This window comes from Oreochromis aureus, linkage group 10, assembly GCF_013358895.1.
Source record: "Oreochromis aureus strain Israel breed Guangdong linkage group 10, ZZ_aureus, whole genome shotgun sequence".
NCBI lineage: Eukaryota > Metazoa > Chordata > Actinopteri > Cichliformes > Cichlidae > Oreochromis > Oreochromis aureus.
This window is the reverse complement of record NC_052951.1, coordinates 28,246,502-28,273,187: the sequence shown is the minus strand read 5'-3', so window position 1 is coordinate 28,273,187 and position 26,686 is coordinate 28,246,502. Positions and strand designations below refer to the sequence as shown.

The 26,686-nt window shown below is 39.9% G+C and overlaps 1 protein-coding gene across 1 annotated transcript in view; it reads left to right on the top strand.

Moving 5' to 3' along the window:
- vps37d (VPS37D subunit of ESCRT-I) overlaps nt 1–10,024 on the top strand; it is a 42,289-nt gene extending 32,265 nt beyond the window's left edge. The window contains exon 4 of the mRNA XM_031750341.2: nt 8,171–10,024. Within this exon, the coding sequence (XP_031606201.1) occupies nt 8,171–8,707 (537 nt within the window). The 3' untranslated portion in view covers nt 8,708–10,024. The remainder of the gene's footprint in view (nt 1–8,170) is intronic.
- Nucleotides 10,025–26,686: the final 16,662 nt, after the last annotated feature.

Below are 26,686 nucleotides of genomic sequence, written 5' to 3'. Positions count from 1 at the left end.
GATTTTTCACAGGCAGTGTTTATCAACAGCACATCGGTCATTTTTAAAGCCCAACTGGAATTAAACTGACAGGCTTTTTCTGCTTTACGCACACAATTCAAATGGGGAAGAAATAGCTGGACAGTCAGCAGACAGTTCATGTAGAGGGAGAGGAAAAGAGAGCTAAAGCGGCTCATTTCGGATTGAGGATATAGCTTGAATACGCAGAATAATATAGTAAGGTAAAGGGTGAGGAGCTGCATCAAAGTATAGTATAAGGTAAATAAAGATTAGTTTGAGCTATGAGTTACCAGCTGCACTGGTATACCAGTGATAGTCTCATGCATTATAGCAATTTATTCTAATACAGTAATACATCATATAACCAGCCATCCGTGCATTTTCTGATTCATATCTGGGTCTGGGCTGTGCGGGCAGCAGTCCCAGCAGAAATGCCCAGACCTCCTCCTCCAGCACTTCGGAGGTATTCCCAAACCAGCCAAGAGACATAATCTCTCCAGTTTATCCTGGGTTTACCCCGGGGTTTCCTCTTGGTACGACATGCCCAAAACACATCAGCTGGCTCCTGTCATTGTGGAAGGCTTTTCAACCACTTCATATGCACTGCTCACAGAGGAACACTCTTTAATCAGAGTATAGCATCAGTTTCCATTTCCATCAAACAATATGGCATCCTTTCCTTCCTAATACATTATCCAGTGCATATCAGTATAGATATCAGCATGATTATTATTTTTTTAATTGCGATGTAATGTTTTCAAAGTGTTCCTTAATTTTTTTTAACAATGTATTTGGATTCTCATCTTATTTCACCAAACAGAGTCAAACTGATAAAAACTGTTTTCTTGGTCTTCTGGTTGCTGTTTAGTTGAACGCTTGTTTTTCCTTTCCCCTTCACTTTGTGTGAAATTAATGACCAAATCTTTGATTATATGTCTGGTATTGGTCTTTTCTTTTAAAGATCTTACTTTACTTGTAGTGCCTAAACATTTCCACAATCCTGTATAAACTAGGAGTGCTTTGAGTATCCAAAGTGTGTTCTGTGTAAACATAAAACACTTATAAGTAGACTGGTGGAAGGCTTTTGCTGGAATAAAGCATCAGCAGCGATCTTTTGACATTTATCATTGTCATGGCGGTGTGCGGCACATACACAACGTGCCACGATAACACAGCGGTCCTGTTTAAATCCTGCACGCTCCTCTGGCCTCAATCAGGACTCTGAGGGAGTCTCATCCCCATCTTCAAACCCACACTTTTGCACCCGGCTCGGATTGATCCGCCCAGCACGCCTCCCTCCCCCATCTCGTGTGGCTGCAATCAATACCAGCACAACTCAGTCATTGGATCGGCTGCTCGCTGATTGATTAAGCAACACCCAGCACAAACCAAGCAGCCTCACTGAATGAGAAAACACACCTGAGAGCAGACACATTGGTAAACATCTCGGTCTGCTGCTTTACAAACAGCCTCAGAACAGCTTCAGCTAACGGGATTTTAAATTATTGGGCGACACATAAAAGAATTTATAAAATTTCACTCAGCACCGAATAAAAGCTGTACAGTTTACTGGGCTCGAATCCATACAGATGAAGCTGTTTTATGTCTCCACGGCTTATCTGTGTGGATCTCATTTCAGATTAAGCCCTCACAGAGCGATGAGTTCAGTGGGAAGCCATCTTGATTTTCATGGTCGTTCGTCAGGAGAGCTGACATCAGATACAGCTGTTTCCCAACATCATCTCTCAGATTAATTCACACTAGTCTCTCTGTGGCCTTAAAACTTCTCAAAGCTTTTTTTTTTTTCTTGGCCACCATGACAAACGGATCCCAGCCTGCGAAGACTCTGCACAGCATCATCTTCTTATTTTGTCGCCTTAAGTCAAACATTCTTCCATATTCAGAAGATTCCTCGTCAGGTACCAACATGAAGACGGATATCTGATGAAGGAAACAAAACCCAAACGTGTTTTTGGCTTCCACGCTCACATAGATTAAATCACCTGTCAGCCTACGAGCTAACCTTGTTTTACTTGCGTGTACAGCTCTGAGCTGAGGGAACACAGCGCACACTCGTTTGGGATTTTTCTTTCAAGTTGACAACGCTAGTTCCCAGCTCCATTTTCCCAAAGGCCTGCTGGTAAAGTGTAAAAGCTGTCAGACAAAAGCCCAGAGGGAAACATTGGTTGTTGTCATGTTTAGTCTTTGTCATACAGACCAAGGTTATTATTTTTGACTAAAACAAATGAGAAATAGAAATTACCTAAGCAGTATTGTGCTGTTATAAATACTAATACATGATAACAACCAAAAAATGTGCATTCTATAAGGAGATGTGGCACCAAGGTTAATACATTCAACTAAAACTAAGTGTGGTAAACATTTTAGACAGGAAAAAAGAGATGGCTCGGAGAAAAGTGAGCAAACTTGTAGGATTTGAATTTCAGCTAACCCTTATCATGGGCCCAATGACTATTAGTGGCAAATGTTTATAGGTTTCTTACCACACCATCTGTACTTAAAAAACAAACCATAATTCCTGTCACAGGTACGGATGTTGGATTGAAATTTGTGCCACAAACAAGGGGCACCTTTGTGAATTTAAAGGTGCAAACTACTGGGCTGAGACCATTAAGAATATGTGATTGTCCCTTTCATATAAAACAAACAGCAGCAAGTTAGTCGCACCTGAGAAAAGTAAGAGCAAGAAAGGGAGAAGAGCTGGGTCAGCTATGTTGGGGGTCCAACAGGTGCTCTAAAGAAAACTAAACATAAAAATGTATACAAGCCATGTCTGCCTTCGCACGTCTATGATGTCGACGACCCTTTGCAGCTACGATGGCTTCAACCCTTCTGGAAAGGTTTTGTGCAAGGTTTAGGAGTGTGTCTGAGAATATTTGTGAGATCAGGCACTGATGTTGGACGAGAAGGCCTGGCTCACAGTCTTCCCTCTAATTCATCCGAGAGGTGTTCTGTTGGGTTGAGGTCAGGACTCTGTGCAGGCCAGTCAAGGTGTTCCACACCAAACTTCCTCAAGCATGTCTTTGTGCATTGCTGCACAGTCAGGTGGGAACAGCAAGCGGCCATCTTCAAACTGTTCCCACAAAGTTGGACGCGTGAGTTCTTTTCATTGGATCTAGGGTTCCAGGCCCAACTCCTGAAACCAGCCGTCAAACCCAGACTCGTCCATCAGACTGCCAGACAGAGAAGTACGATTTGTCATTCCAGAGAACGCGTCTCCGCTGCTCTAGAGTCCAGTTGTCCAGTCCAATGTGCTTTACACCACTGCTTGTGATGCTTTGCATTGCTCTTGGCGATGTAAGGCTTGGAAGCAGCTGCTCGTCCATGGAAACCCATTACATGAATCTCTCTACGTTCTGTTCTTGAGCTAATCTGAAGGCCTCGTGAAGTTTGGAGGTTTGTAGACAACAGCTCTGCACAAAGTCTGCGACCTCTGTGCGCTATGTGCCTGAGCATCCACTGATCCCCGGAATTTTACATGGCCTACCACCTCGTGGCTAAGTGGCTGTCATTCCCAATCGCTTCGACTTTGTTATAAAACCACTAACATGTGACTGTGGAATATTCACTAGAGAATAAATTTTATGACTGGACTTGTCGCACAGGTAGCATCCTATCACGATACCACGCTTGAATTCACTGAGCTCCTGAGAGTGACCCATTCTTTCCTAAATGTTTGTAGAAGCAATCTGTAAGGCTAGGTGACCATGGAAGTGATTCATGTTGTTGGAAATCACCCAGCGTTAGTATTCAACGGTTAAGAAGCTTGGAACACCAGGAAAGATGCCAGGCTTTATTATAGATAAGTATGCAACTCATTCATGATGTTTGACTTGCATGTTAGTCAAAGTCGTGACTCTTCTTCCTGTTTTGACTTTGGTTTCTGGACGTGTGCTGCTCAGTATCAACATTAAACTTAAATGTCACGTATAGTTTGCTCACTCCGGATGAAATTAAAAGCACTCTGCCTGTAGCAGCTGTTGTTTATTGTCAGAAAGGCCAATGTATTCTCGGGGATCGGGGCTCTGTTTGTTTCACGGTGTCCACGCCAGATGGAGAACCTCTCACAAGTCAGTGGGGGGAAGACACAGCGGGAGGAAATGTAATAAACCCCAAACTCCACCAGTCACATGACAGTGACTGTTAATGGAGGGTACTATGCAGGAGTAAACATCCGCTTTAACAGCTGTTTTTGTGATTTAACCCCTCACTGTCACAAATTCATGCGCCTGTGTATCAAACTCTTCTGACCCACTGAGAAAATTACTGTGAAAATAATAAATTATATACAGTGTTTATGACCCATTTTTAACCCTCAAGTGACCAAGCTGCTCTGGCAACTCAAATCACCAACTGGGGGTCAATCATGACCCAGTTATATTTTATACAGGAATATTTCTTTAAACGTTCCCTCCATGCTTCAGTTTTTTCTGCTTTTACATCTTCTATTTCAAATATTTTGTGCAGAAACACTAAAAGTGAATACTTGATGTTGCAGCTCTAGCAGCAAAACATTTTAATACAGTGACTGCAAGTGGCAAGTTAGAATAAAATCAAAACCTATGCTATTTTATGATAATAATGATTAAAAAAAATCCCTTATTGTCTTCACTTTTATCCAGTCAAATAACAATAATAAAAATAAACTTTATTTACAAAGTAACAAAGTACTTCATAGAAGTGTAAGGGTTTATTTTAAGTCCTCAAAATACTTAGTTTAAAATAAAGAACAAAGAAAAACAACGAACAAAGCATAGAAAACCCTGAAGTACATCATTCAAAAATATTTTATTACTAAAATGATATTACTGTATTATAATACACAATTTGGTCCAGAGTACCTTCAATTTTATTTATTATTATTAATCAGATTTAGTTTTGTTTCTTTTTTTTTTTTTTTAAAAAAGACGAGACAAGGATTTTGTGAATAAATCTGCTTTATTCTGCTACTTTAAGTCTGTCAGCAATGGCGTACTACAGAGCATGACAATATAGTGATCAAAAAATGAAATTAAAATAAAATGTACTGTTGAAAAATACGATATTTCCACAGTGGGTCAGTTCATGTTAACTTTAAAAAGAAAAGAAGATGAAAAGTTGTTGGAAGTAGATTCGTGACAAATTCATGGCGGGAAGCAATTTTAAAATTAAAAATGTATAAAATGATTCAGTTTGGTCACTTTAAAATTGAACATTTAAATCTTGAAAAGTTTAAAGTTGGAGTTGATTAGAATAACATCAGCTTCATCTGTCCACCACTTCACTGGTGACTCCACTTCTTCCAATTCTATCTTAACCTCCTAAGACCCGAACTCTTTCATGGCATGCATTTTTAATGTCTCTTTGCTATTTGGGCTGATTGGGACCTGATGAATGTAAAAAACAAAGAATTACCTTTTCTTTTCTTTTTTTCTTCTTTTTTTTTAACCTGATTTTTTTTTTTTCTGAGAAAAATTAGATCCACATCTAATTTCTTGATAGAACAGTGGCAGTATAATGTCCTTGTAAGTGGATATCAGGCCCTTGTAGAGCAAAACTTTGTGTTTTGGTCTAGACATCCCAAAATGTGATGTCCACTTATGTGGACGCCAGGTCCTAGAAGGTTAATGCAAACCATTTAGGAAAAACCAGGCTATGGATAAAGGAGGGAAAGAAACAAAAGCAGGACATAAAGACAAAATGAGACAAGAAAAAGAGCCTTCAAAATAAAATAAACCAATAGACAAATATCTAACATTAAAATATGACAACAAATAAAACAAGAACTAGACAACAAACATATCACAGTATTAAGGATAAAGTAAAAAAAATTATACGCACAACAATTAAATTGGCAATTAAAGGCTATAAACACATCGCAGAAAACCAGGATCATCACAGTAGTACATAATTGTACTACTTTATTTTCTTTATCTGGCCATTTTTTTTAATTTTTTTAATGCACAACATGCCAGCAAATAAAGAAGAACGTGCAAATACCTGATAATAAAGATTGCAGGTTTTGAATCAAAAATCAGAATTATTGAAGGTTTTATTGCTCGTTGATATCCAGTTCAGTCACCCTGTGCTCTCTGCATCACTCTGTGCTTTGACACATGTGGCAGAAACCAGGTCAGTGGCAGAAATCAGGTTATAGGGGACATCAGAGGACACATTTAGACCTGAAAATATCCATCAGCCACCTGACAGAGAAATCTGGCAACAAATTTATTAACAAATTTAGTTTTCAAGCAAAAAAAGCAAAACATTTACCAGATTCAGATCTTCAGATGTGATGATTTCTATTATTATTTAATTCCAGTTTGTTTGTTTGTTTGTTTGTTTGTTTTTGTTTTGTTTTTTAAATTAGTTCACGGTTTTAAAGCCAATTAAAAGAAAGTTGGCTCAAAAAGGGAGAAGGGTAACCTGACTTGTTTCAAACAGGGGATTTATGAGGGGCTGTGTAAGATACACAAGGATTATGTTGATCTTTGGATCATACCGAGCTGCTCTAGTAGAGTCAAAGAATAAAGACATGTAGCCAAAAATTAGTAATCAGTCCCTGAAAACAGAATCTGTTTCTTTACAAATATGCCAAGGTTTTAAAAAAGTTCACTGTTCAGTCCTCACTAAGCTGTGAGTTAGATTAACTCTAGTTTCACATGTAAATATTAGAAATATAGTGACACACAGCTCACTGATCTTCACTATCATCTGATCACACTCCTCACTGCTCATTTGTAGCTTTTGCGATGCACATTTAATTAAAATCCCATTTAGAACCTGATTATTTGTATACATGACCATGAAAATGACCTCCACCTTTATACCACTTCTATGAAAATGCAGTTAAAGGACGTACGCGTGTGTGTGTGTGTGTGTGTGTGTGTGTGTGTGTGTGTGTGTGAGAGAGAAAAGTCTAACAAATGTACAGTATCCGTATTTGCATCAACTTCAAATGCTCAAAGCTGCATGGAGCAGGACGGCGTACCAGAGGTATCTAAACGTCTTTAAGCACCTGAAAAACGTATTATGTCCTAGATTACACTCACGAAAGTCGAATATTTTCTCTAGCTTTTCTTAGACAGTGGCGTCTGCTTTGTGTGATTTTGTGCTCTCAGGAGACAATAAACACCTACAAACAACCGAGCGTGGTTTGACAGTGGATTGTGTGCACACGCTTTCAGTTTGCACATCAAACACCGTCAGCTACACAGCCGAATGAGCTCAACAACTTGAAAGGAGGAAGTGTCAATTTTAGCAAAGATTTGAGTCAGTTAATTCTGTGTGTGTGTGTGTGTGTGTGTGTGTGTGTGTACGTACCAACTCCAGGTTTTTAAAAGACAGTGGGTAAGCTTGCTTTTAATCTTTATGTTAAGTTTTAAACTTAATTTGGTGAACTCTAAAGAAGCTACGTAAGTATTGTGGAATAAATCTGAGGTTTTTGTTATGTGTTTTTAAAAAAATAAATAAATTTAAAAAAAAAAAATGACTGTGATTAATCGCTGATTAATTCAGCGATTACTCCATAAATATAACTTCTATTGTCAGTGCTCGGTTCAGCCAGACAGTGCTTATATGCTGTTGAGAGAGCGCGCGCACACACACACACGCGCGCACACACGCACACATGTCTGGTTTGCTATCCTGGTGGGGACATCCCATTGACATAATGGTTTCCCTAGCACCCTAACCATTAAAAATGAATGCCTAACCCTTACCCTAAACCTAACCATAACCTAATTGTAACCCTGACACTAAAACCACATTTTCAGTGTGAAAATTGCTTTCAACCCCGAGGGGACCTGGATTTTGGTCCCCACGGTGCAGAAAGTCCCCACCAGTATAGTAAATGTCAGATTTTGGTCCCCACCAGGATAGTACGAACACACACACACACACACACACACACACACACACACACACACACACACACACACACACACACACACACACACACACACACACACAGTCTTTGAAGCTTTGCCAGAAGTAATAGTTGCAGGACATTTGTAGCAGTATTAAATTTACTTGCAGTGAAATATTGTGTCTGACAAAGTTCACCTGTAAACATCCCTGATCAGATTGAGCTTGTTTGAACGATTCCCGCTCCGCTTTGTGTGACGTCCTGTCTGCTGATGCCGCTTTATTTGTCTGCCCTGCTTCACAGGAACTCCTGGAGAAGTTCATGGGGGGAAACGTAAGCCTGGACGAGTTCTTGGACTCCTTCCAAAGCTCCAGGAAGACGTATCACATCCGCAGGGCTCAGGCAGAGAAGATGCAAGAGGTCTCTCAGGCCAGGAAGCAGCAGGGGAAAACCAAGAGAGCGGAGGAGTGCAAAGCCCCGGAGGTAAAGGACTCGGAAAAGCCGCAGGAGCCTCAGCGGCCGAATGGTTTTATAGCGCAGGGACCTCTTAGAGTGTTCCAAGTACGCTATGGCCTCACGCCTGCCATTCTACTCCCTCATTACCCTGTTTCCCCGCCCGCCTCGGCGCCATGCCTTCAAAGTAGCGCCCCCACTGCTGAGCCCCAGCTGGGACAGACCCACATCCTCAGCCCCAGTGCCCCACTTCCAGGACACGGCCACGCGGTGGGCCTCAGGGTTATCGGACAGCTTTCGGGAGGCTGGCCGGCTAACGGGCGGCCCGTGCGAGTGCAGCAGCTTTACAGGCCGAACCCTCAACAGCCCGAACCGCCGTACCGATAAGCCGGAGGAGGAGGAGCAAGGGGAGGATGAAAAGCCGACTCGAGAGGTCTTCCGAGACGTTGGAAGCAAACGGTGGCTGTCACAATTATGTAAGCAAAGACTGATCGAGAGACGGGCAGCGCTGCAGACGTCCGTTTCTGTTCTCCATCCATGACACACAAACGTAACACATCGAGGGAAGGCGAGCAGAGGGAGCGAGGCAGGGAGGGCTAGGGATGGGCTGTGATAGCTGGTAAACAAATCTCTCATTAAGCCTTTTTTTATTAAAGAACAACAAAAGCATAAAGAGGAGCCGGCTGCAGATTCAGCTGGAGGAAAACGTGATTTGATGGAGGCTGAAATGAAAACTTTGGTGTTTGTTCAAAGTTTTAGCTTCACACTCAAACATTTTCAGATTCTTATCCAAAACCTCTCATACTTTGATTTTTTTGTGCCAAACTTTCTAACCCTGTGAGATACAAGTAGCCTAACTCTGTTTTAAAGAAAAAACTAACAATAATTTGTTTTCTGGGGGTTTTTTTAAGCGTGATAGTTGGTATATTTGTTTTTCTCCCACCTGCTGGGACTGGGGAGAACAATTTTTCACAGGCCCTGACAACTTGGAGATCTACCCGAGTCACTTGAGCAAATGCAGAAGTTTGCAAGAAATCGCTAGATCGAAATCGGAGAGCCTGAAACAATTAAAAAAATGTGCCATCAACACAGCTGTGTTAGAAAGGTGGATGTTTGGAGCTTCTCCCCTTCACAGCCACAGGAACGAGTCTTAAACCTGGAATTGAGTTTTCACTTCCGGTTCTTCTTAGCTGAAATTAAGGCCCGTGTTTTACTTGACCTTTAGACTTTTTCCTCGTCTTGTTCCACAACATAAAAGATGCCAGTAAATAGTCCACTCGTGGATTCTGTGGAAGGGCACCAAACACCCAGCGAGCTTTATCGGTGATAGTGTGCTGTTAAATCTTTTATAGCCTAAGATTATGTTGCTCAATAAAACATGAGCTTTTCTCTGTTACAAATCTTATTTTCCTGGCTTTTTTGGTTATTGAGGCACATGCAGCGACATGAACTTCCAGCTTGGCCTGCAAATTATGTCGTCTTTTCAACTTTCTGTAAAAGGAAATGTCTGAGAAATAGAGCCAGCAGCAGAGCAGAGGGCGATCGTGGATAGAGACCTGCAGGAAGAACACAAGCACCAGTTAAAGTGTGATATTTGATATTTTAAACTCGTGCTGAAGCTTGCAAACAACATCAGTAAAAATAATCCCAACTAAACAGGCATACAGTCCAGTCCAGTTTCATGAAAGCTGTGTTAGCGTCATGTACACTGTAAAAAAGAAAATGTTGAGAAAACTTAAAATTTCAAGGCAACATGATGCAAGAGATTTTTGAGTTTTCTCAACTTTTGCCAACTGTTGTTGACTCAACTAAGATTTACAAGTTCTGCCAACTTGGATCTTCTTGTTCACCTAATTAGGATAATCCTGGAAGTCTAACGAAGAAATTCTGGTTTCAATGCCATGTATTTCTGCCTTCACCAAACACAGATATTCTTGTTGAGTAATCATACAATTCTTACTCCAGTGAGTTGAAAATTTACCTATATAAACAAAGGAAAATGTATGTTGTTATTATACTTGAAAAACACTTAATAAATAGATATAGAATAAAACAAAGCACAATTCAATGTTATCTAAAAGCTTATTTATTTTGTTCAACAGTCTTTTCAGTACATTTCAGAATGTCATGGGTAGTAGGGGTGAATTTCTGTTAAAAAAAACAAAAAGAAAGAAAGAAAAGAAATAACAAACAAACAAAAACGTGTTGCCAGTTTCTTTTGGGTGCTTTGAGCACCCCAGCAGAGACGTTAAAATTCCAGAGTCCAGAACCAAAAAGAAAAGTGTCCAGCAACTTAATAATTCATGCACACACACACACACACACACCCCTGACCGTCTTGTAAAGCTGAACATAACTATTGCACATTAAATAGGGTAGTGCCACAAACGATTGCCTATGCACCCAGACATTGACATTTTACACAGGCTTACTATGATGAACTATGGAAGTTAAAAGGTATTAGAAATGTTACCATCAATGAAGAGGAAACTAACACTATAACAAATCTTTTAAAATACTACAAGACAAATTTTCACCATATATTCTCAACAATACAGATTCATCTGACTAAAATTTACATTTCGAATAATGATTTATCCACTTCACCTTCATATTGTCCCACCAGGCCAAAATAAGATGGCCTGAATTGCTTCAAAGGTAAAACTCATCTGCTTTGGGTAATCAATGTTGAGGGCATACAGAAGGCCAAAGAGGTGTGCCAGGGCAGTAGAGAGATCTGGAATGTTATGTAGCACAATGTCCCCTTCCAACACAACTGGATGTTCTCGCACAGACGTATCAGCATCGCTCATCTTGTAGGATGGTGAGGATGGCAACTGATGCACCGCTCAACACTGGTTCCAAAATGTCAGTGTCCTGAAGAAAAGTAAAATAAGAATTATTGAAAGCTAAGAAAACTAAAGACAAAACAAATTTCTAAAGATTTTAACTTTAACCTCTATACCATGCTGGTCGTTTGACCCATGGAGGTTTTAAGAAGAAAAAGCTTATTTTTTTAATTAATGCCACCTTGTGAGTTTTGTACAAAAAAATATTTTCTGCTATGGAACAACCACTAACAATGCCCAGCAGCTGCTCAGCAGAAAAAAAGGAGTGAGAGTTATGACAACTGCAATCCCCACTATAAAATTATCTGGACTGCACTGAGAAAGTGTACATTTCCATTTTGGATAAACTCATCCTTTAAAAACATCTCATAGCAATTAGTTTTACTTGCATTAGTTTTTTGTACTTACTAAGCACTTCAGGAAAACCTCTGTTGCATCTTGTCTTGAGGAAAATGGGCAGGCCTCTCAGTGCCCGTTGGACACAGTGTTGGATGTCTAAAGAGTGTTCAGTGGAAAACAAAAATTTCAATTAGTGAAGTAACATGGTGTACTATACACAATGCAAAATCAGAACTCTCATAGTAATGAGAGTAAAGCACAGGTCAGACCCAGCAACACGCAAAACGCACAACCCCCCCCCCCCAAAAAAAAACAACACACCACCATGTTAACAATTTTACTTTCTTTTTACAAATTAAATAAAATACTGCCAAATAAGAACAAAGCAATGACTCATGACATTCATTTTTACGGACATATCCACTGATGTGTTTTATTTGAAGCCAACATCTTTTTCAGTTTCTGTTAAGAGAAAGTATACTCTCTTCTGCAAATGTCAGATAAAGGAGCACTTCACTCACCTGTTCATCAAGTTTATCCAGGAGGTCTTCCATCTCCTCACCAAGAGCTCCTTCTTAGACCAGTACAGTTTCAGCAGGCCAGGCACAACTTTGTCAAGGGATGCATTGAAGGTCCCCAGGAGGTCTTTGCTTGTGATCCGATGAAATGTTCAGATATCTAAACAATACATTCACCAAAATATTGTCATTTACTCAGCACAGAAAATTCCTGGGTAGCTGTCTTGGACAGTCTGCACCATGTTATATGCCTGACTGTGTCATCAACAGCAAAACCTACCTACTTCAAAAATCTCTCATGAATACGTCTTTTGCACTGGAATAGAAACACCTCCCACAAAACCCAGTATCAATATGAAAATACATATTATGTTCTAAGTTGCACCAAAATCTGTGACCAATCAGATTCTGTGACCTGCCTTAGTATTCTTTCCCTAACAATCTCAGACTATAGAAGTCCTATTTCTAGCACAAAAGAAAAAAAATACATGCTAAGTCAAAATTATGAGATTGCCTTTCTGTTTCACAATTTCGATTTAGCATGGGGACTCTTGTACTGGCAGAAATGTTCAGGGTAAGGATTTCAATATAACACTGGCAAGGGCCTTGACTGGAGTGGTAGCACAAGATAATAAAGTTGGCCAATGCATTACCCCAGCAAATACCGTACTGCTTCAATATAAGTATAAATCATGCCCAATTTGAATAATAATTAAATTATAAATAAATTAGGACAGTCTTACCTCCTCAGAGGAAAACAGCGCAGGTCATCTCTCCTGGACCTCAGATACCATAGGCTGACACTCCACGACCTCTCTCTCGCCTGAGAGAAAATGTTTGCAATAATGAAACATTTCAATATAATGTAGAAAAAAAAGCGAGAAAAAAAAACGGATCGGACTCCACGATCCTTACTGCGCGATGCAAAGTCGGACCGTACAGATCGCGCTTACCCGTGGAATTGTACATAAAATCAATACTTAACTCCACCAACAAAAGGCTCTCAAAACAATACAATACTTTCCACAGCTTTGAAGGATGGGTCAGGTGTATCCTTCGTGGCCCACCCTATGCCAGAATTCATAGCGCGGCCCAGCCGATTCTAGTTTCAAACAATGGCGGCAGCCACTTAGTTTTAATATTACTCTTATTACTCTTTCTGGGTCACAAAGTAAACTTTTAAGGTATTTTCAGGCGAGAATGTAGCTGTGTAAATTTCAAATATCTGCTCAGTTTATTAAGACAACACATTTTTGCAAAAAATGCTTCTACGTTTTCGGAGACGTCTGTTACCACCAGCTTCGATAGCTAGCTGGGGATTCAAGGCTCGCTAGAGCAGCGAGAACAGCGAACTCCTGGCATATCATTTTCAACCCCCGCGGTCCTTCGCTAGCTTAAACATGATATATAAGTCCCTTAGATGACTTAAATATGTTATTGTTTGGCTTTTTTTCAGTGCTTTACTCGTTCCACCCTCCTGGGTCCTCAGGAGGATGCAGCCTAGCGCTTGTAGAAAATCCTAATAACAGATGTCGTTAGCTTACCTGCTAGGGCAAATGGCCGGCAGCTCCCGCACCTGTCCAAAAAATGGTCAAATAATACACTCCAACTTCAGACCAGGTAAAATCTGTAATGGTCGAAAAATTGTAATTTTCATCCAATTTTGGCCACGTTTGTTCAAAGTTTCTTAGCAGGTTTTCAGTTCAGAACACATCGACAAACCACTATCACACAGTCTGCTCAGACTCGTTTGGTCTAGTTCAAACTTATTCAGACCACGACGTGTGCCAGTCACCCACGGGGTTTCCCACGGTTCCCAGCTCGACTCAAAAATCTACTCAAAAGTTGATAATCTTTGTTATGCTCGCTAGAAAATCTTAGTTAGGACAACAATGGAAGAAATTTGTTGGGCAGACAAGCTATTTTAGGTTGTAAATGGAAAGTTTTATTTCTAAGTCAGTTTAATTTGAAAACTTTACTCAAATCAACAATTACTAGTTATCGTTTTTACAGTGTAGTTATATTCTCGTATTTACCTGCCAGACTTGTTCAAGTTCAGCTCAGATGGGTGTTTTTATCCCCAGTGATCCGGGCCACTCGTGAATTTCGCTTATAAACAAACATTTATACGAGAGGCCGTTCTCTCACCTCTGCAACACGCCAGCATGGAGTCGGTGCTGTTTTTTGCCTCGTTAAATCACCCCGAGCGTTTTAGAATAGCTGGTGAAGTACAGTAGCCTGCAGCTTTTAATTAAATGTGTCACATACATTTAATTAATATTTCATACTTTATGCTGCTCGGCTCATGTTTATTTAATCAAGCTGCCACTAAAAACAGCAGCTTTTCGTTACTGGAGATTTGACACTTGAAACGCTATCGAACCCCATCCCTAGTGAGAGTTTCTTATTATTATTTTAATATATTTCAAAGAGATGGAGGTGAAGCACAGAGTTGCGAAGCACATCTACAAGCCGGGCGAGGCGGACGAGGATGTCGTCGTTAATTTGTACAGCCGAGGATGGACGGAGACGCTCTGTCACCGACGTGAACGATGACATCAGTAAAGTGGCGTTTAATATGAACTTCGTCATCCGTCGCCTCGTCAAATAAAGCGATTTTCATTCTTCGCGACCTCCGTCAGGAGCTCGCCGCCGAGCAAAGTTTGAACAAAGGCGCAGCGCAGACCGGAGCAGGTGGTATTTATTAATAATTCCCAGACTTGAACCTCGCAGTGTTATTTGCAGTGTCATGTGTGTTAGAATCACAGACGATTACCCAAAGCCTTCTGCCTCACATCAGTGAGCGATTTATTTATTCATGTAAATCCTATTTTAAATGGCTGACTTCAAAGCTTCTTGTTTACCGTGCTAAATGAGGAGCTGCTTCTCCTTTTCAAAGCAGCCCGCTGTTTTCTTTTTTGTTGTTGTTGTTGTTGTTGTTTTTTCCTCTCTCCCTCAAGCTGAGCTGCAGAGTGAGGCAGACTTGATCTCTATGAGAATGCGAGCCCTCAGTAAAATGAGAGGAGGTTTGGGAGGTTTCCTTCTTCATTTTCTCATCACGCCATTTTGCATCATTTAAAGGAGGGGAAAAGCTTTGCATTGTAGTTGTAATGACTCTGCTCTTCAACATGCATTTCGCTCATGAATTACTCATAAGTACGTGCTTACTAAAGCCTGACGAAGTACATGAAAATGCCTTTTTACAGCCCAGCGCCCAGTTACATGAAACGTGTCACGGTATGGGAAGAGTTGTTATAACTTAAGTGGTGTATTGGAGGAAACACTGTTAGATGCGAGAGAAGTGTGAATGGATTCCAAGGCTCTGAGTTCTTTAACCTTCAAGTGACCGAGTGCTGTGTATTTATACATGTGTGGGAAAACGTGTTTATCCATCTACTTCTGCAACTTTTCATTGTTCTTTATGGGAGCTGGTGCTGCAAAGATGATGTAGAGTTCTGTTTTTTAACGTTTTTTGTTAGAATTTTTCACTTTTAATCTCCACATTTTTTTTTTTTTTTTTTTTTTTTTTTTTTCTTGTTGCAGCAACCCATAGCTACTACTAGTAACTTGCATTTTTTTAAGTGGATAAAAGTGATTTAAAACCATAATTATTATTAATTATTAGAAAATTTCATCACAGGTCAAGGAAACCCCACAAACTTGGACAGAGCCATACAAAATGTGTTCCCATGTAGTTAAGAGCTTGGTTGCTTGAGGGTTAAAGGTTGTGTGTTCTGTTTTTGTTTTTTCTGGGTTTTTTGTTTTTGTTTTTTTACATCTTTTACATAATTTTTTGTGTTTTTGCACATCATTTCTGTCTGCTAGCATTCAGTTCAAAAGAAGTCGACTCCTGAGATCTGAAAACAGTTTTATCTCACTACAGAGAAGCAGGAATGTTGTGGTGTGTTTGGGGTAAACGCAAAGCAAAGTTTGCACGGCGGGACCGATTGTCGCACATTTATACCCTGTAGTGCTCAGAGAGTCGAAAATACGTTCTTGTATGTTTGTAACGGGCATGTGGGTGATTAATCAACTAGATCGCTGTACAACAGGATTTGCCTGCTGGTTTTCAAGGGGCGTCCACCCAAGAAGCGACTAGCAGCAACATCACTGCAACCAGAAACCATAGAAAGCCACTCACACTTAGAGATACCAGATTAAAACTTTTCTAGGCTTTGCAGTTAAGGCAAATTGAAGCAAGTACCAATAAGAGTAAAGGACACTGTTGGTTAACATGAAGAGGTGGTACTGGACCGCCCCCTTGCAACCAGCCCTTCCTGTTTGAAGGCCCATTAAGACTTCGCAGATCTTTATGATGGCGAAAGTGTAATCAAGTGAGCCAGCGTCAGTTCTGCGGTACTTTAACGCAGCAAAGATGAGGACCGTAAATCCTAAACGCTGTCCATTAAAGCAAATTTTAACCCTATTCGTTCGACCCCTCCCATGTGTTCTCCTGATGCCACAAGTGATCAGAAAAGGAGGAAAAGCTTATCGTTTGTGAGCAGCTGAAGATTCTCTTTTATATAAAGACAGAAAAAAGGGAGGGATCTGTATCTGCTGCAGTCTGGATAAAAGTAGTTATCAACATTTAAAAAAAAAAAAAAAAAAAAAAAGTGCTAAAGAGACTTCATTCATGAGGCAAAACCTCGCTTTGCACTTACTCTGAACACACCATTAGACTCAAAATGTCTGGGTAAAAAATACCTGTCATTGCTTTAAGAGTGCAGACACCTTTTGTATCCTGAGATCTTAGTGGGTTTTTTTTTTTTTAATGGTTTAAAAGGTTTGCTTTTGTATTCCTGCTATTAAAACTTGCAGATGGCGTGTTACCTCTGATCTAAATGAACCCGCCTTTTCTCGGCCTTTTCATTTTAATGTTTGACTTTTATGAACTAATGTGTGTCTATTTGTTGTTTTCCACGTGTCTGTGTTTCTGTTTGTTTTTTAATGCTGTTTGTTTTTATTTATTGTTGGGAAAACAATAAAGTAAATACAACAGACGAGAAGTCGGAGAAAAACACGAGCAGTTACTCTGTTTTAACCTCGCGCGTTCACGGGTCTTATTTTGTTGTTGTTGATCGATAAAAATCGTGGGAATAACTCAGATTTTATTTTAAAGTCTGTGTTCAGGTGTTCAAACATCCAGAACGATCTGAAAACAGAAAAAAAATAAATGCTTTTTTAATTTCATTTAAAATATTTAAAAGATGGACCCACCTAAAACCAGGATTCTGTTTTGATTTTTGACTGGATGAAACTCACCTCGTCTTTCCATTACTCTTATTTTTTTCCCACATGTGATTTCATGCCTTGGGCCACACTAACTTAAATGATAAAGTATCTTGTTAATGTGCAAAAATAAAACTAATAAATCACAAATTCCTTAATAATTATCAGCATTTTTAAAAAAAGTTTCTATGCTTTTGTTTCGAGTTGAGATATTAATCAAATGTCTCTATGATCAATATAAAGGAGATGGTTTAATCCCTCTCTGCTGTTTTTCCTCCACAACTAAGAATATGGAAAAGCCTGAACAGTTGAAATCTTCCTTTAGCTGCACCATTTACAGAAAATTAACATCTGAAAAACATCCGAGCATAACCTGCTGATGTAACTGGGCGCTGGCTCCAACAAACATGCAGTTGTGTGTCCACTCAGGGTCTTTTTTTGGGGGCGGGGCAAAGTGGTGCTGCTTGTTGAGCTGTAGCACAGATGGACCCATGGTGATCCCGAACTTGAAGCCATGGACCTCATGTTGCCCCTTTTTATGGCAGTGGTTCTCAAACTGTGGGGCGTGGATGTCCAGAGGGAACGTATGGAGTGAAACTAAATCAGGATGATTTTTGTAGAGAAAATGGAAGCATAGTAGTGTATAGTTTGTTCTGATGTTCAGATTTCTACTTGAGTTTCTGGACACACATAATTTTTAAATATTGTATCTGTTTGGTTTTTTTTAACATTTCTGTAGGTTTTCACCTTTAATTTTTTTTTTCCCAATGTAATTCTACCGACAAATTACATAATACAAAACACCAACAATTAATATTTTTCACTCTTAAAGGGTGAAAAACTCAACATTTGAAGTTGTCCGCTGTAGCTTGTGACATGGGGGCGTGGGCATTTTGAAGATGGGCATGCCATAAAAGGTTTGAGAACCACTGCTTTACCAGATCCCCCGTCCATAACCAGAGCAACGATACCAAATCACCTCCAAGCACATCCCATAGTTGCAGTAAGATTCTGGGGCTTTCCCCCCTGTCTGTCTGAATCCCCTCAACCCTCCAAATTCACTGGGATTTTATTCATGCTGATGATTTGTGTAAGACTGGCTGCTTAATGTGTTTGGAGAATCCTCAAAAACGATGTAAAGTGCTTGTTTCTGAGCCCGTGCTTTTGTTTGTTTGGTCTGTTTTTATTGTGTGTCTCTTTTCTAACTCGGACTCATCCCAGCAGCCTTTCCCAAAAACAAAAAAAAAACAAAAAAAGAGGAGTAATAAAACAGATAAATGAATGTCTCTTTATAATTTAAATTATGAGCCAAACGGCCTCAAAACATTTCAGATGATTTGCATCGCAGCATCCGCGATGGAGGAGCCGTGGCTGCAGGCGCCCGCACCAGATGATTATGAGTGACGTCAAAGCTGATCAGCGCCACAGTGAGTGAAGATGAGCTAATAATATCCAAGTTGAGTCATTTACATGCCTGCATCAGCTTATGGTACAGTACAGTGTGTTTGACTGGATTCATGTGGCTGTCAGAAGCACTCAAAGAGCTGAAAGCTGTAAATGCACCTTACTGAGGGGAAAAAATTAGTGTGCTTTAAAAAACTTCTTCCTTTGAGTGATTTCTGAGGGTCTTTTACTTTTCAAAATAAAATGACAGCAGAAGCCTCATATTTAAACTGTGGGAATACACAACAAAGCATGTCAACTCCCACAGCAGGGGAACGGATGATGATTCAGATACTGAATCATTACATTCATGTTAAAGGGCAACATGCCATTAAAAGTCCCGAGTCTGGGAGAAAAGCTGTGCCATTTCTGTAAATACGTTTTGTCATTTGAGTCCAAGCTTGCTTCGTAAAATCTCCAGAGCAGGTTTTGTGCTGCACACCACATGGCTTTAATGTGCTGTGACGGCTACTTTCCAACCCAAAATAATTGAGCTGAACGATCTAAAGACACAATTTGATATTTTCCAGCCTCTCTGGAAGCTTTCAAGTCGCAGCAGCTTGTCAAAGATGGAAACGTTTCAGTCCCCGGCGTGATGGATGGAGCTGTGACGTTTCAACGTTATGTTAAACAGAAGTTTCTTGCATGGATGCGGAAACTTGAAATCCAGACTGTTTCTTACAGTTGGAAGTGAGTCCTTACTTTGAGTTGTTCACAGAAAGTTAAGTAGGTTACAAGCACACAGGAGAAGTCAAGTATACCTCAGAGCTGCACAGAGGAAACGGGAAAAACATTCAAAAAATGACTAAAAATAAACAAAACCAAAAAAACCCAACTGGGAAGTAGTAGAGCGACAGTGGTTCCCAACATGTAGGTCAGAACCCCACACGTGGCTACAGTTGAGGGGTCCTGAGGTAATAAAAGCCAAACTGTAAGTGAAAGGAACAATTCTCCCACTAAACAATTAGTTTGAAATGCCATATAAACATCAGGTTTCACCGTCTCTCTCTTAAGGGTTTGATACCAAAACATCCTGTTTTAGAATAGTACAAGGTAACAGTTCAGGTTAAAAAGCACCTGGTTTGTAAGATACCAGGATAGTGGGTTTCACACGTGTTCATCTTAGATGTATTTATTGACATAGCCACTTAACATCTCCATAATGGACAGTATAAAAAATGAACATAGCTACGGTGGTATTACCCATCAGTTGATTCGAGTTTTTAGCCATCCGATGAGGAATTTTGCTGTCGCCTTATTGGAGTTTTCAAACCAAGGCATTAGCCAAAGAGCATGCCCATTAGAATGTCTGAAATTTTGTAAAATGTGCTTAATGTTTTAATTATTTTGACCTAAAATGAGCGACCCAACTCTATGTTTATAGAGTTCAGAGCTGAGGCCTGTTTTCCCAATAGATATGTAGAGGCCAGTCTTTGTGCAACCAGAGGAGTCGCCCCTTAGTGACCATTAAAAAGAAGGCAGGTTTAAGGCACCCACTTTGGTTGATGATAATACATCTACACCTGAACTTGAAGTACAATGGAGGAGGATGGTCTCAGAAGAAATGCTTGTATCCCGGGATTAAACTAGGCTCAGAGCTGATTCTCTCACCCAAGCTGCGGTGTGTTGGTCTCACAGCAGAATAACTATTAATACCTGTACGACTCATTAAAATCTTTTTCTAAACAACAGGTTTCATAACCCAGAAAACTTTTTAAAGTTTTCTGTAGAGCATCTGATCTTTCCATCAGTTGCAACGACCTCCCACTCGGTGCTTTTTCGACACCAGGTTACGAAAATTTGCAAGGTCTGCAAAAACATTTAAACTGCCCGTAAAGTTTACAGTTCCACCAAATGCACCACACCATGTTTCAGAAGCAGCTTTACCCTCAGCCCTCGTTTTAGTGACTCAGTCTGTTATTTTTTTACGGAAATCACGTCATACTGAGCGGAGCAGCTGAGGCGGGAAGGAAGCTGGATGCAAGAACAACATACAGGGTCCTGTTAGACTAAACATTCTGCTTTTGAAACTGTTCCAGTGTGATAAGCCAAAACCACATATGAACCCATTGTATTCCTGGGTGAAGTCCTCCAGAGGGAGCACATGAATGCTGGAGTAGGACCTGGATAATTGACTCAGAAAAGCTTTAACCGTCTGCATTTGCAGGTGTTGTTAAGTGTCTTCAAATCAAACAGCTACTAAATTTTTAAGTTTTGTTTTAAAACTGTCTAAATTAACCTCACTGAGCAGTTTCGGTCTTGCCCTGATGACCACGAAGATCTAAGCGTAATTCCTTTGTAGTGAAGGCAGTCTATAAAATGAGAGACTCTGCTCCCCATTAGTTCAAAAGAATAAAGGCACCTATCTTAGTGCCAGCAGGTGTGTGACTGAAAGGTCACTGGTTTATATCACTGGTCCACCTGGGAGAGGAAATACGGGCATTCATAAATCTTTCTGTTAACTGCCGGGCAAAAAAACTAATAAACTAATGCCTCAAACTGAACAATGATGCATTATTGTTCTCTTTTAAATCATTCTTTAGGGCAAAGCTGAGGAAAGTCATCATAAATTATTTATATCAAATACATTAGGCCATACACAGCCTCTCTGTGCGGTTGAGGAGCTGCTGAAACATGTATGTGATGAATATTTTTGCTGGCAGCACAGCTGGTCGACTGAGAGAGGCTGTCTGAACATCTGATTTGCTGAAACACAGTGAGCAACATCCCTGTTGAATTTGTTTGGTGAAGGCATAATTTTAGGAATGATAGCATAAAAGCTCTGTGCATCATTTTCCTCCCCCTGACACTGAGATATCACAATCTCTACACTGCAGTTGTCACATCTGGATTTAGCACACCAGCCCTCGAGGACAGCTTCTAAAGCAGAAGCAGCTGCTCCACTCATGACTCCTGCATCTTTTTTTGGCGAGTGTGTCACTTAGGTCATATTTAAACTTTGTTTAATCAGTATTTTTAGCACATTAGCCACCCTAACTCTGGGGATCGGTATGTTTGCTGGCTGATCCACCATTTTTGGTCCAGACTGAAATAATTAGGTTGATGACTTGCAGGGGGGGCTAATAGTTATACATAAATTCAAGTCCCCTGAAGTGAAATCCTGAATTTTAGTGGTCCCTGACTGCTTCACAAGGTTCACTATGAAGTTTTCTCCTGGTTTAGAGATTCAATTCCCCTTTTGATCTCCTAACTTTCATCTAGCACCACCATCAAGTTTAAATGCAGACAAAAAAGTGGATGTTTCCCATGGCTTTAGCTTTGTGTTTGCATACTGAAACAGTGGACTAACATGGTGAGCATGGGTAACCATGGTTACCTTGGAAAGTTTCTGCCTTTTAGCAGTGTTACTATGAACAACTAATTGATAAATGTAGATAACCTACACTGCCATTCATTCCAGCAGTGTGCCAACCATGGGCTGAAAAATGAATCCACCGCAAAGTATTAAACGCTGCAGTTCCTTTTATGGCCACTTGGGGTTGCGTCCAAAAAAAGAACTTGCAGAATAAAAGGTTTTGGTCTATATGCACACAAAACACAAACACTCCATCCCCACTGTGTGGGCTTCCAGGGACAATAGCTACAAGATGACAGTAATACAAACGAGGATGCAAATAGCAGCTTTATGGAAGGGCAAGCAGGGCCCGTTTTGCTTGCCCTGATGAAATGCCACTGCCTTTGGGTGTCAAGATCATGGAAAAACCTGATGTGGGGTTTAGATAACAGGTTGAGTAGGTAAAGACTGTGTGCAATGTGTTACTAAAGCTGTGGGGGTTCCCCTTTTGCAGCTGTTTGGTTTGTTTTAAATACAGTATGAGTTTAAATGGATTAAAGGTGCTGTAAGCCATGCTGGCAATGCCAATAATCCAGATGCCACAAGGATGTCCAATTTGTCCGTCTGTGTGGCATATTTCAGTACCAATCCAAATGTATTGTATAGTAATTTTTCAAAGATACAGCTTCCCACGAAACTGATTAATTTCATAGTGCATTCTTTTATATTTTACAAACAAAAGGTCCTGTATGGAGGATGAGGTGTGACTCTTCTGGCCCACTATAGTAATAGGTGATGAAATGAAAACTTCACTGACAATGTTTTTCAGGAGAGCCAACAGATAGTTTCAAATTATGAACATGCAGCTCTGCTCTCAGTTTTGTTGGAAACTGAAGGTGGCGAAATTAAATCACAGCTGTAATTAAAGCGCAGAAATAGGTCCTAAATGAAAGGCAGCTCCATCAGCTTCACTAATTAATTAGTTCTTAAATAGTTAATTAAAAGGAAGCACACTTACTCAGTGGTTGGCACTGATCACATAGCGAGTAGGCTGACTAAGGAGTCTGAGTGCAAGTTGCTCATTCTGTTTCCTCCCACAGTCCAAAAGCATCAGATGATGGGACTTCCTAGTCTCTTTACTGTTTATGGGCTGCATTTACTGACCATATGAGAGTCTCTCAATCAGTGGAAATACATCTATGTGTACAACAGAAATTAATACACAAGTCAACGTATTCATTAATTATTTTTTTTAAAAAGCTTCCAAACATGGTTGGAAATCAGATTTCTGAGTTTAACATGAATGCTGAGCCTTTTTATCAAATCAGTATCGTGACTGTCCAAATGCGGATTATCTTGACTTAAACAGTTTAATTATGAGGCTTCTGTTGTTTTAAACATAATTAAATAGCCAAATGTTCTTTAGTAAAGGTTCAGCCATCCATATTTCCTCCCGACCTACTTTTTTTCCTTTTCATTTCATCCAGTGAAATAAAGGCTGCTGGGAAAGTTCTTGTGCATGCTGAGCTTTACATAAGAAATCTACTGATACGATCGTGCTGACATACTATTGAAGAATTTCAGTGGGGTGACATCTCTTGTTGCTACAGTGTGTTTCCTGCCAACAGTCCAACATCCAAGTGACCTTAAACGACATGTTTACATGTGAAATGAATTCCATTTGCTTCCCACATGAATCCAGAGGAGTTGAAAATAAAATACATTTAACATTCGGAGTGAGTCTGTCCTTCACTTTATTACTTTTTAATTACAGTTTCTTGAATTTCTTTTGTTGTGCTTCATTGACTACAGTCAGAACATTAAATTCCTGTGTGCTAACAGAATCCAGATTGATGGTGGAATATTAGATCCATTGTTTTGCATCACAGCAAATTTATAGCATAATTAGAAAAATAATTTTAAAAGAAATAAATCAGGACAAAAGATGAATAAACCGAGCATTACTTATGGTTGTAGAAATGCACAATAATTCTCCACATTGTAGCCAGTCTTGAATGTAAATTTGTGATAATTCATATAAATAACATCACCACCGTACTTTCAAAATATTAGTTGCATGTGTTAACCACTAAAATAACGACCCACACACTAAATAAGACCATAATTTATCAAATGAATAGAAAACAAAAAGTTATTTAAAAAAAAAGTTTTCCCATAGATTTCCATAGAGCTCAACATTGACCTCCCACTTTTTTAAAGGCTACATTCTGGTATTAAATTTTCATGTCATTTTCTTGAGAAAATCCCTATATAAAGATTTTATAACCTCATTGCTTTCACAATGCATTTTTTCTTACTAGTCTGAAATCAGTTAAGCCCGGCCTCCTACTGTATAAATATGACCTGAGAAAAATAATTAGGCATTAAAGTACTTTTGGGAACAGCTGCATGTTCTTAATTCTTATACATCATTTTCAAAACCAAAGATTAATGAGAAAATATATAATGAAATTATTTAACTTCCTAAATATATTTTTAAATCCACCCTCCTACTCCAGCAACAGTTAGCCAAATGTATGTTAAGCTGATGCTAACAAGCTAACAGCCCACTGATAACATTAGCATTTTGTGTTACATAACTTTGTGATTTTACAGGTTACATGAATGTCTTTGCATGACTTCCTAAGTCTGTAGGAACTGGGACTGTTGTGGAGGACGGCACCAATGAGATGAGACTGGTAAGAATAAATGTTACAATTAGGCAATGAAAATGTGAAACAGGCATTGTTAAAAATGCCAAAATTTTATCACTATTTAATCAACAATTGCGAAAAAAGTGTCCACGTTTTGCACATTTTAATAGACTTTTAACTTTATACAACGTGCTGTTGCTATTTTGTCTGTAGTTTCATTGCTTCTGCAGGTCTTCAGTTCTTTTTTTCTTGTTCACTTAGAGAAATGTAGCCTATTTGGCCTTGAACAAGTGCATTAAAGTCAGGTTCAGTGTCTGATATGAAGGACTGTGGACAAGTGATAATCACAGAGAGAGTATCTGTGTCTGGATTTTTTAAACTTCATCAATACCAGAACGGTCAGGGACAACCAAAGGGCAGGATGTAGCCGTACAATACCCAGGTCTGGTCTTAAAGCCTTATGTAGGTCTCAGAAGTTCTAGAACTTCAAAGTTGTGTGACCAGAACTTTAAAACAACATCCTCTAAATAAAAATTAGACAAACATAGCAACAGTAACCAAGGAAAGCAGTGCTTTTGTGTAATTATTCCATCTCCATGGCACTGGGGGATAAAGTGCGTCGTTATAAACGTATCAGGCCTCTACCAGATTAACAAAAGCTTCTGCACCTTCCACTCAGCTCTCTCATCTCTGTCTACTTAATTTTTTCTATTCAGCTGCTTCAGACTCACTGTGCCGATCTCTTTCAGCAGTTCTGCTCATTGTTATGCAGATGAAGCCCAGTAAACTTGCCGCTGTAAATCCAAATGGGATGAAAGCCATTTCAGAAGTCTCTCACTTCCTCACTGACAAAAATGTCGAATGCCGGTCTTAAATGAACAGCCTGCCTTGCTGCTGGAACACCTGCAGAGACGCGGTGCTGCCATAACAAGGTCCATCAATCCACCCCGAAACGGTGGATGAATGTTATCAGATGTTGTTTTGTCGGTTCTGTCTTCTGCCATCAGTACACTGTGGGGCATTGGGGAAAAGTGTGAACATCAAAAGTTTGTTGGATGAACCTTTTCAAACATCCCTGAGAATATGAAAGAGAGACTCCTGGCAGAACTGGGACAGTTGGGAGAGAAAAAAAACAACAAAAAAAACGTCTTTATTGCTGAATGAATTCTTTGTAATGTAAGATGGCACTGATCCTAGCCATGGTCTGATCTTCTTTGGTGGTTCGGCCAGCTGTCTCAGCTTTTCTGGCATCTTTATGTATTGTTGAAAACAGACATCAATTTAGGAGAACATGATTGTGTGACGAACATCTTATACAAAGTCATCAGGATGAGTCCTCATCTCCTCTTATGTTCTACATTTCATTTTGGTTTCATGAAATCTTGGAAATAATCCTTTATACTCAAGCAAAGGTAAAAATGCACTAATGTAGAATCACTATCAAAAAGCTGTTGTAATACAAAAAAACGTTATTTTTGTCAGCAACTGGTAGACATCCTATATCCATCCAGTTTCTGGCACTTATATGGGTCTTGGAGGGGGAAGCGGTCTACGCTCTTCTCGGGGGACACTGAGGTGTTCCAGAGCCAGCCAAGACCTTTCCAGCATGTCCTGGGTCTGCCCAGGGGGCCTCCTCCTGGCTGTATGAAAGACCTCACATAGGAGACACCCCAGTCGGGCACCAGAACTACTTTAGCTTGCTTGTCCTGTGGACCCGTCACTCATAGGAGGGAATAAGGCCTCTTTCAACTGTGGATTGGGTGGCACTCAGGGCCAAAGGTCCTGGGAGTCCGATCACCAGCTCCCAAACTACTAAGGGTTGTCCTATCTCTGCATGCACAGTACTGCACAATGCATCTACTACATGATACACCCATTTTGCATAAATCAGTCAATTTGAAGTTATATTATCTACATCCTTGTGGTATATTTCAGTTCTGTTTATAGCACATTCTGATGAAATATTCAATGTGTAAAGTAAAAATTGTGCAATAAAATCAAATGTAAGTCAGTGAATTGTGAAAAAGCTTTTATTCCAA